Source organism: Pteropus alecto, unplaced genomic scaffold (assembly GCF_000325575.1).
Source record: "Pteropus alecto unplaced genomic scaffold, ASM32557v1 scaffold57, whole genome shotgun sequence".
Lineage (NCBI taxonomy): Eukaryota > Metazoa > Chordata > Mammalia > Chiroptera > Pteropodidae > Pteropus > Pteropus alecto.
Genome location: NW_006442508.1, coordinates 9,992,469 through 10,004,271, shown reverse-complemented (window position 1 = coordinate 10,004,271; position 11,803 = coordinate 9,992,469). Strand labels below are relative to the sequence as shown.

The 11,803-nt window shown below is 42.2% G+C and overlaps 1 protein-coding gene across 2 annotated transcripts in view; it reads right to left on the bottom strand.

The window, feature by feature from the left end:
* SRD5A3 (steroid 5 alpha-reductase 3) overlaps positions 1-11,759 on the bottom strand; it is a 15,949-nt gene extending 4,190 nt beyond the window's left edge. Inside the window, exons 1-3 of one of the 2 annotated variants that reach the window (XM_015597613.2) lie at positions 11,445-11,759; positions 4,684-4,826; positions 2,676-2,873 (exon numbers count right to left, since the gene is read on the bottom strand). In XM_015597613.2, the coding sequence (XP_015453099.1) occupies positions 2,676-2,873; positions 4,684-4,826; positions 11,445-11,665 (562 nt within the window). In that variant the 5' untranslated portion in view covers positions 11,666-11,759. The remainder of the gene's footprint in view (positions 1-2,675; positions 2,874-4,683; positions 4,827-11,444) is intronic. The other variant, XM_006922510.3, reaches the window with a different exon arrangement.
* Between the last annotated feature and the right edge of the window lie 44 nt (positions 11,760-11,803).

Below are 11,803 nucleotides of genomic sequence, written 5' to 3'. Positions count from 1 at the left end.
AGGAAACATCAGGGACTGGGCTGAGGAAACAAAGTTGTCCATTGACAACGGGGAAGAGCCTGAGGCTCTGGAGCCAAGAGGGAGCCCTATGAAGCTGACTGAGGTAAGAGAAAGCAAGGATCATACTATTCCATATGGGTACCTGGAAGTAGGACTCAGTTGATTACAGCTAATGACTAATGACAGTCCAGCAAAGTCTACCTGTGTTAATTTATTTAAAAACTCACTCTATACAAATGATCTACTACAGTCTTTTAGTATTTACTAGGTTTAGCCATTTAACTAAAAGGTTATTTTTTATAAACCAAAAATAAGCAAAATGTGAAAAATACAGATTTAAATCGAAAGGATTTTAAGAACAAGTCACTATAAAAGTTGAAGCAAGTATCTTGAAGTTCACATCACTACCAAGTCACCTACTCTAAATGTAGAAAAATTATATATGAGGAAAAAAAGATATGTTAAAGTAGGTTGAAATTATGATGCAGGAAAGGGGAGGCAGGCGGAAGGCTCATACTTACTGAGAGTCTAATTTGTGTAGTATTTAATTATCCATTTATTCATTAGTTACTTACTGGGTGTCTACTAAGCCTGGCACTGCTTGCAGACATGAGGCATAAAGCTATGAATACATCAAACAAGATCCCAGTCCTCACAGACACACATTCTAGTGGCAAAAAACTTATACAAATGAGTAAATCAATCAATAACCCAGAAAATTTCAGGTAGAGATGATACCCTGAGGAAAAGAAAACAGAACAGTGTAATGGCGAGTGACTGGGGGAGATTCTCTAGACTTTGAAGACAAGGAGACGTGAAGACCTGGGTAGTTTACAGATATTCTTTCTTTTCTCTTTCAGAAGAACCCTCTGGAATAACTGTATGTCCCTAATTATAGATGAAGGTTCTGAAGCTTGGAGAGGTTAAATAAGCCAGAAGTCAAACTCAGGTCTATCTGATTCCCAAACCCATTTCTATCAGATCCTACAGCTGGCAAAATGCCCCAGTGTATTCTCTCTCAATAAATTCCTAAAACTCATTCTCTCCATATTGTCTCAAATGACCACAGATGACCTCTTGAAGAACAAGTAGGTAAAAAAAAAAAAAAAAAAAAGGCAGCGTCAGAAAAGAGTATCTAGAAAACTATTTTTGTGGATGCCCTGACTGGCTTTTCTTCACCAGTCACATAGGAGAGAGGGCAGAAGGTGGGGTCCAAGCAGCACAGAAAATTCCAGAAGAGAAATGGAACGCCAATGGAAACTAACAGACTGAAAGCTAGTGGGTTACTAAAGTGCTTAGAAAAGCTCCTTTGGATGGAAAACTCACACCGTTTACCGGGAATGCCAGCTTGACCCATGGTATAGGGCTGCACACAAATGCCACTGCAGAAGGCTCAGGGAAGAACGACAGACTTAAGTTCAGAGGAATTAGATGGAGAGATGCTAGCGGAATGGCTGCAGCCAATAAATAATTCATGAACTGAGAAAGATCATCAATAAGCTGTACTTGAAAATCATTCCTCAAGTCACAGAGGCCTTGAGTTGTACAAAAGCAAGAGAGCGAAGACATTCAAGGGACACTGATACTGAAACCAAGCACAAGAAGAAAGCTCCCTCACTGAGGACTGGAAATGTCTAGATCTTGCTCTCAATTTATGAGGATGGCAAGGGCAGCTTTAGGAAACATGGAGCCCTGGACTTGGAGAAAACGGTCATCAGAGATCTACCCTACAGTGTCTGGGCTGATGGATACCAAGGCTGCAGGGGGAAGTTAACCTCAGCACTGAAAACTCATTTCACTCACCCAAAATGGCTTCTTTATAATAAGCATGCACTGTTTTTACCTAAATGATAGTCGTATATGTTAGATATTCACCCCCCTGCCAAAAAAAGAAAAAGGAAAAAAAGAAAGAAAAACCACTTCATTTCTTCCTCTTAAACAAAGGTCAAGATTTGGGTTCTCTCCTCCTGGTTAGTAAGAGCTCAGAACTGTTAAGACACAATTTTGATTTGCCACATTCTTTTGTCCTCTCCCTCAGGCTGCCTCACTTGAAGAAAAGCTTTGTTATAATGGCCACAAAATGGCTCCCTCCTCCTTCTTCAAATCACTACTATTCACTATGAGTCAATGTCACCTACCCCTCCTCTGGTTTTCTATGATTAAATCTTGACCACACTTCTCCCTCCCCAGCTTCCCCCTCAGCCTCCCACACAAACACCCCAGGATGACTGAGGCTTTGGTGAAGCAACTTTCTTTGCTGAATCTTTCTCCTGTTCCTGGGTGTCCCCTGCTCCCTGTCCAACTCTTGACCACACTCCTTCTTGCTCTCCAGGCTTATTCCACATGAGTTCATTGACTTCCCTCCAAGAGAAACCTCACATCTGGTTTCTTCATCCTTAAACCGAGCCTCCTGAATATTTTGCACTTTACCATCTCTACTGAAGGCACACTGCTCATGTTGGCATCTTTTGGGTTTTAGCAGTCAAGGTTAATGTACATATCCTTGGGCATATTGACTTTTTAAAGCTATCAGAGTACAAAATCCTCAAATGCAAAGTGGACTGGATAGGTGTCCTACTGTCAAACTTCCATAACGTGTGGTGGGGAACTTTGCCTAAAGAGTACCACGTGCTTCCATCCAGTGATTCAGCTGACAGAGCCCGGGAACCACTCACCATTCCTGCCATCCATTGGCACTTGGCTCAGCACAGTTAGGCCGACGAGGACATAGTAGACAAGTCCAAAACAGTACTGTACGATGTGAATCACGGCACTGGAGAAGACACTGACATAGAAGCACTCGAAGAGCCTTCGCAAGCTGTGTAGCCATAGAAACACTAATACCAAGAATGCAGACAGTGCCAGCTCACCCCCTACAATTCAGAAAGCAAAACATTCAGATTTCTCTTTCCTGAATTAATTCATTTATGTTTTCCCCTGTTGTTACACACAGCATTAAACAAGATTAGAGCTAGGAAAGGGCCCTATAAATCATCCGGTCTAACACTTTCCATTTTTTAGCAATGAGAAAGTGGGCCAAGTGAAGTCAAGGAATTTGGCTCAAGTTACACAGTTAAGCTAGTGACAGAGCTGAGACAAACAGATCTCTTGACTCTGCTCTGCCATGTGAAAGCCTTCCAGGTTGCATGGACAGCATCGTGAAGGGTCTGTGCACTCAGAACCCAGGGTGTGCGGTTCTCTGAGCCCTGGCATTAATAATAATGAAGATGGTCAGGAAGAGTTCCTGGATGATGCCTGAGCAATCCCACTTGGTGAGATCCATGGGATCAAGGATGACGAGAGACATAGGCACCCACAGAGGCAGAAAGGAGGACAGGAATGGAGACAGGAAGAACTATGCATTCCTTTCCATATTAAAAAAAAAGAAAAGAAATTATACTTTTAGGAGACTATGAGCCTTGAGATCTATCTTCCTACCTGCCTCTTATGCAAAAGAAGTCAGAAGAAATGCGGGTTTTTAAAATGACATAAAAACCTAGATTTTTAAAAAGTAGATATCACACATATACATACACACATTAGGATACAATAAATATCCAATTTAATGAATTTTTACAAACCAACCCGCCCCATCCATATAACTAGCACCGAGATCCAGACACAGAACATGACCAGCACCCCTTGTGTTCCCTTCTAGGCATCGCTCCTCTCCTCCCTGCACCCTCCCAGGGGTAAGCCCACCCTGACTTCTATCAGCTGTAAATTAGCTTTGCCTGTTTTTGTATTTTAAATATGGCAAAACCTAGTTAAAACTCTTTTGGAATAGAATAAAACAAATACCCAAATAAAATTCCTCACTACCAACCCTCCAAATACCAGAACCCCAACGAGCCCCACAGTAAACAAACAAAGAGATAAATTTTCAGTGCCTGAAGTGAGATTCACTGAGGTACCCTTCCCTCCCAAATAGGATCTGCATTTGGTTTCTCTTCTGACTATCATCTTTTGCAACAATTTCTGGTTATACAGAAAAGGATTGTTCCTAAGGAGCCAGTGGCTTGGCTGCTGGAACAAAGGACAGAGATAGTATGAGAATAATGTTTCTAATTCTGTCCCTCACCCGCTGCCTGACATTACTTGAGGCCACTTTTGTTTTAACCTTCAATTCTTTATTTTAAAATTCTTCTTTATCTGAGGCAAATTTAATGGCTACTTTGTAATCATCTGGTCAACAACTATAGTCAATTTTATTATATAACCAAAGCCTTCTGACATAACAAACATTTTTAACCAGTGATCTAAAAGTGATTTTCTATCAAATTTCTGGAGTTCTGAGACATGGTTTTGGTTGGACTATATAAATGATAATTGTTTCAAGGCAAGCCCAAGGAATCCTAAAAGCTTTCCCCCTTTTAAAGACTTCTATATAAATTTGGCAACAGTATGAGAAATACCAGAGGGAGAACAGCCAGTCCTGTACACAGCCCAGCACTCACTAAAAAGTCAGGGACAAAGAGCTAACTCTTAACTCTGCCATGATCTCAATGAAGGACCTGGAGACATCTTGTTGGGATGGCTATGAACCATGAAGAATTCTGTTGTCCTCACCCTCCACTTGCCAGTTCCCACTGAGGTAGAACAACTTTACCAAGAACAGCTCCCTACAGACAGGAAGGACAGGAACAGGAAGCACTGGTTGTGATTAGTCAGGAGAGTCCTTACCTCGGAATTGTACAGTCCCAAGAATTCTGAGTAAAGCATGAAGCCAATATGGAAAAGGCACTCCCATAAACAGAGACTGAGTAAGGCACCAAATCAGGAAGCCATTCCACAGCACTGAGACCATATAGAAGTGAGAAAAATATCTGCAAAGGGAGAACAAGTTAGGCAATAATCAGGGCAGAGCCACTTTATTATGCAGGAAGACTATTTTTAGTTTCCTTCTCCTCTTTCCCCCATTCCCAAAGTACAGTTTCGCTTTTTAATAGAACCTGAATCCTACAGGTGTTCCAAGTTTAAACTTTTCCTTTCAAATGATGAGACCTGTTAACTCACAGGAAAAGGAGACCCCCCTGAGGTTAAGAATATAACTGACCCTGTTAAACTTAGACTGAGGGTCAATCAGCAATTTCTCTTATCTCTGGGTAACTGGATTGCGGTCAAGTTCCAAAATAGAGGGCCACAAGCTCTGGCAAAGAGAACCTAGACTGTACTAACAGAAGACAAATCTGTGAAAGATTTCTAAATCCCTGAGCAATATTGCCGCAATAGCCATATAACTGTTACCTAAGACTTGCACAATTACAGGCTCTCAGGGCTGTAAGAACCCTTAGAGGTCTTCTGAATCACTGTTTTTCTAAATTATGTTGACCTAAAAGACTTAGATGACAAATATTAACTCATAAAACTACACATCAATTCCTAATGGTTACAGCTCTCATTGTACTTCCAAGTACAATGCCTGTTTCGCAATCAACAGTTACAAATAAAACCATACCACCAATAAAAATTGCAACTAGCAATGTTAATTTGATGTACAAGGTGATGTTGGTTTGCTGAAAGGAAATCACCTAATACGGCACAAGGGCCTACCTACAACAGTCCATTTACTTTTTTCTCTCAAACCAATTTAAAATCATTCTGACTCTGCAGGGTGCCTGGAGGTCATTTGGCCTTCTCTTGTCTTCAGTGTAGCATTTTATATTATAATTTATATTAAGTCCCCATCCCTCTGTCTCATTAGACTATGACAAAGATGACTTGGAGTCAGGAGGAGTACACATAAACTTAGATACTCCTCTTCCAGATAATCCAGAATATTCTTGTATCAGAACCCACAGCTCCCCCAGACCACGCCCACAACCCAGTCTGATGAACACTGATCTAATCTGATCATTCCATAGCAACCCACTTAATTCTCCCGACTATTGTTACAGATTTCATCACTGGATCTGCCTCTCTGAGCCATCCTGTTTGTTATTCTTGATTCTGATCTCCAGGCTCAAGAGCTTAGTTTCCTCAAAATTTCATGCATCAGTGTCAATTCCACAGCCCCTCTCCACTCCGTAGGCCACTGGCCTTTGGTTGCTTTCCGGGTATTTCTTAAGTCACGCTTTGGAGACCTGAGCCCAGGTCTGGTCTGAGTGGCAGGAGTAGAGCAGAATGTCAGCAGCAACTTGCTCTACAGGCTCCCATGGAAAAGAAAGGGGGCTGGCTTCTGAAGAGCAACTTCTGGGCCAGTCACTTTACTTATTTCTTCACAAATATTTACTGAGCCCTTAAAATATGCCAGGCAATGTTCTTGGAGTCGAGGACTCAGCAGAGAGCAAAGAGACAAGGTCTCTGCCTTGATGAAGGTTACCTTTCAGCAGTCAACAAATGAACCTGCAGACATCTACCTAATGCTAGGTGAGGGGGCAGAGAGGGCGCAGAGGGGAGGCTATTCTGATGGGTGGTCAAGGATGGCCCCTCTTGAAGTGACTTTTGGTTAGAATGAGTAACCCTTGTGAATTTGAGGGGAAGAATTTTCTAGGCAGAGGAAATGACAACCACAAAGGCCCTGAGGTGCAATACAGGACACTGGGAGGAGAGGGAGAGGAGGTGGGGAGGGGGATGGGTGGTGCTACGGGGTCTTGTAAGGACATTGATTTTTAGTAAGAGTGAAGGGAAGCCATTTGAGCAGAATGACTTGAAGCAATACTTTGTTTTAAGAATCTCTCTGGCTGATAGAATAGTTCTGGAAACATAGTGGTGATGGTTGCATGAAAATGTGAATGTATTTAAAGCCACCGAGCCATAATCTCAAAATGAGTTAAAATGATGTTATGTCATGTATGTTCCACTACAATAAAAAAAAGGAGCATTGCTTATTCATTTTACTCTTCTTTAAGTTAAAAAAAAAAAAAAATCCCTCTGGTAACTAGGTAGAGATTAGTCTAGTGGAGAGACCAGTTTATCGAAAGATTAATTCTTTTCATCTTCACAAGCGTGTAAAATTTATGTGGTTATATTCACATGGCAGATGAGAAAACTGAGGCTCAGAAAGGTTAAGTTACATATCCAAGGTCACACAGTAAGTGGCAACATTTAGCTCCAGACTCAGCCCTGATGACTCTAAGTTAAAATCACACTGCTATGCTCCTATTCACGCAATCAAGACTTGCCTGAACCTGCTTTTCTGGCCCTACGTCACATGTACCAATTTATACGAAGCCTAAAGCTAACCAAGTAGCTCAAGTATGTTTGGTATAAGCTGCTAATGCACATCTTGTGCTCAAATTGTGCCATGTGTTTTTGATTCACAGGCAAACTATTTTACTTATTACTATGTTTTGTACATTTTATTTCTTGTTTTGCTTGCCTGATTTCCTTCCATAGGAAACATGTTCTTCTACTCTTTATACAAGGTTATACCTCTTGCTTTTTAAAGACTCAGCTCCAGCATCAAAATGCAGATCTAAAAACTCCACTTCCTTCTGTTTCAGACTCTCCCCCTTTTTCCTCCCTTGGCATTTTGCTTAATTGAAGCACTGTTTTCCTAGCCCTTGGGAGCATAGATAAGGTGACCCTTACAGTAATACAGAGCTTAACACTGAACAATCTCTCCTTTAACAAACATTTTCATGCTTATTATAAGCCAGGGACTTGTCAGGTGCTGTAACTGAGCAAACTAAAGCTGGGAAGAGAAGAAGGAATGCTGGTTATGACAAAATCATACTTTTAAACAGGGTGGATAGGGCACACCTCATTGAAAAGGTATTTGAGAGTTATAGGAAGTGAGTGCATAAGCCATGTAGCTATTTTGGAGAAAAGCTTTCCAGGTAAAGAAAACAGGCAGGCAGTGCAAAGGCCGGCCCTGAGGTGGGAGAGAGGACTAGCAGAGAAGCCCAGAAAACTGGACTAGAGCCACATGGGGGATACACTGTAGGAAACAAAGTCAGTGACTTTGAGAACAAGACTGTATAAGATCTTGGGCTCTTCCTGTTAGTGAATTAGAAGCCACTGGATGGTTTTGAGCCGGGAGACATGACCTAACTTAACACAAATCTGTGACCACAGGAACTGATGCCAGGCTCGGTGAAGGGAGTAATAGGGTTAACTAAGAAAGGGAACTAATGTTTATCTAGTTTTAAGTGCCTGGCCTTGGACTAAGTGCTCTAAGGTCATCACCACCTACATGCTGAGCAGGTGCTACTACGCTAACACTCTAATCCATTCCACCACCTATGGCCTTTTAATCCAGTCTTCTCCACACAATGGCTAGTCATCCTTTCAAAAGGTAAATCACAGTAATGCCATGTCTCCTTCCTCATCTTAAAGCCATCAAAGGCTTTCCATACATTCAGAATAAAATCTAATCTCCACCAGGGCCTGTAAGGACTGGTGAGCAATGAACTCATCTCCTGTCTCACTCCTCCTTGTCAATCCTTTCCAGCTTGTCACTGCCACCACCACTGCCACCCCCACCAGTTTTGCTCTTGATCAAGTAACCCTGCTGGATTTCCTCTGAAGCTACTTATCACCACCTGAAGTTATTTTGCTTGTTTTACAAGATTTGTTTACATATTTACTGTCTGTCTTACAAGAACAAAAGCTCCAAGGAGTCTAGAATAGCTCCTGAAACATAGTCAGTAGTACTCTATAAACGCTGGTTAAATATGAATGAACGAGAAGGTAGCTCACCAAAAGTTACTGAGTAAGCACTCAAGCAAAAAAAAAAAAAAACCAAAAACAACAACAACAAAAAAAAACAGTTAAACCTAAAACCATTTTTTAAATTCTTTCAAAACATTGATCAAGGACCTTATTATTTATCAGGCATTGCGCCAGGATATGGTAACAAACATACAAATGTAAACGTATGGAAAGCATGTAGTCTAGAGCAGGGATTCTTAACATTTTATCTTCCATGGACTCCTTTGGCAGTATGGTGAAGGCTACAGGCCCCTTCTCAAAGTGTTACTATAAGCTTAAAATATGTAGGTATTACAAAGGAAACCAATGTGTTGAAATATAGGTAACACAATTACTAAAATCCAAATTCGTGATATAGTAATATATGTGCTTCTTAATTAATGTGTCAAATAACAAGATCTTAGTTGGGAATAATTACAATACTCTTGTGGTGATGAAAACAATGTTTTGCAGTCTACAATATTTTTAATGTGTAATATAAAAAAACTGTCACAAAATTGCAGGTACCACTAATTCCACTGTAGTTTGTTAACTACACTCATTAAGGAAATGGTGAATTGTACCCAGATGTTTGTGAAATAAAGATGTAATTTTTTTCCAATCCAAGTTTGCCCTGAATGGATCCCCTGGAACTCTAGTTAGGACCCCTGGAGTCTAGTGGGGAGAGTCTGGATGGCTCTCTTTGTCTCTAGGGCTCAAGTCAACTGCAATGTTTTCATACTATTTTGAAATTTTAGAAAAAGGAGAGGTACTTCCACATATTTAATGCAAATCAAGAGCAGTGTGAGGTCATATATTTATTCAGACTTTCTGGGATATCGAAACTCTAAGAACCAAAAAGTAAACAAGAAAGGCAATCATCCCCTAATTTAAAAAACCTATCAGACAGGGGTAATGGAATCAAACATACATTCCATGAACTGATTTAAGGTTTTATTCTTGCCTCCTTAGGGGGGAAAACAAAATTCTGAACAAAATTATCTAAGTACTGTTTTTAGGTGCAGAAATGGGATTTACAGCTGCCTATTTCTAAGTGTAAAAATTATAGATTTATTTTTACTTTTAAGAAGCATTTTTGCCTTTCATTACTGACTTAGATTTGCTATACCTTCTCCAGTACTAAAAGAAATGTCTGTTTAAATTTAGAAAAAAGAAAAGCAAAACAAAGTACCATGAGAAGTTCCACTCTTACCTACTTCTCTTCCACTCTGGAAGAAAAAAAAAGTGTAAATTATTTTATAATATAGTAGAAATTACAAGAAGCCCAAAGAGTACCATTTGTTGCAGTAATAAATATAGGAAAGGTGGCAAGTGTGTTTCTTGGCTGTTAGTATAACGATGGACTTGAATAGTAACAGCTGTAGTATGGCGGGGGCAGAGAAGTGGGTAAGTGCAGGGAATGATTTGAAATGTGTCCTTTAATTCATGGACGCTAGTATCTTTTTCAAAATTCAGAAAAGAAATTGTTAGAATTCACGCTCTCTAAGAAACAATTTTTTTCCTTCATTTTATAACATTAAAAAATGACAACCCAGGAATGTTCCTGCTATAAAGTAGAAAAGACATACTGCAATCAAACATAATAAAGAAAAAAAAGGATGACAGGTATTTTTTTGCTTAAAAATACACTCTAAGAATTAGGATGTTTAACCAATTTGTCTTGAATAATTCTGCTTTTTCCCAAGGCCTCATTCCATTTACCCTTCCTCAGAATGACCTACTTCTCTCTTCTCAGCGTAACACCTGATCAGTCTTTCTCCAACACTCAAAAGTAGGGGATTTCCCACGTTTCAGAAGGCAAATTATACTTAGCTCCTTTCTTGTCTTCGGGACATTGCCTATGTGAGGTTTAAGCGACAAGCCAGGTGTTTTAATACATCAGAAACCATATAACATTCCTTCAGATTCCTTCCTAAATGCCAACTTAAGATGCATCTTAAAGGTAGAAAAGTCACTGCTATATGCCTACCATCTGGAAGTGTTTGGCTGATTCTTATTAGCTATATTCTGAATTCAAAGTAAAAAAAAAAAAAAAAAAAACCACAAAAAATCCAAACTATATCAAGTCTCAAAATTTCTGAAAGAATTCTATAAGCCCTAATGATTTAATCTTTGTTGACTCTGGTTATGAAATATGTTAAAAGTCAAATGGAGCTTCGGGCTCAAGCTTGCCTTACATGTGCCATCATGGGCAATTTTCTCCGGGGAAACCTGCGGAGGGTCAGTGCAGGAGAAGGTCAGTGCAGCGGTCGGTGGTGTAGCCAATTGTGAAGACCAGCATCTCGCCATTCGAGGGTCGGGGAGACAAACAGGGAAAACAGAGGTGCGAAGGGCGGACCTGCCTTCATTTCTAGTGAGTTCTGGCGACTTCAAGTTTGATTATGAGCCTCTGGAGTGCAGGGGAGGAGAAAGAGGAGAATTTGGGGACAAAGGAGACTAATTTGCTGCCTGGCGACCAGACCTAAATTCGGAAACGCTGCCATTTTCCCCGAGGGAAGGACTCCGTGAGGCCGCAAGTTCACGTCCCTGCGCCCTGGGCAGGGCGCGTGGCTCGGCACGTCTGTTGGTGGACAGTCGGGACATTCCACCCTCAGGGCCACGAAGTGGACGCAGGCAGCGCTCGGTGCCAGGCCCAGGCAGCGCGGCGTCGGAGCACACTCCTGGCCCAACCCGGCCGGACGAGCGCCAGCCCCGCGCCCGCCTCTGCTGCCCCCTGCCGGCTGCGCGAGCCTGGAGTCCCGGACTCTCCGCACCTTGGCAGCCCAGACTCGCGCCCCCGGTGCGGTTACCTCTTGGGGACATCAAAGCTCAAGCAGACGGCCGGGCGCAGTGACGCCCTACTCTTGGTTTTTCCATAGCGGATCAGGTCCTGGAAGAGCGCGCAGCTGGGGAGCAGGCCAGGCGGCACGAGCTGCAGCAGCAGCGTTAGCAGGAAGGCGGCGGCCAGCGTGAGCCACAGAGCGCGCAGCGGGGTCAGCGCGGAGAGCTCGGCCCCCGCCCAGGCAGCCATGGCCCGCGCGCCAGCTTCCGCGCTGCCTCGCTCCGCACCGCCACCCGGCGCAGGAGCAGCTCTTCGCAGGCTGCGCGCCGCTCTTAGGCAGGCGGGACGTCAGTGACGCGGCGCCGGGCGAGGACGCGCCGCCCCGCC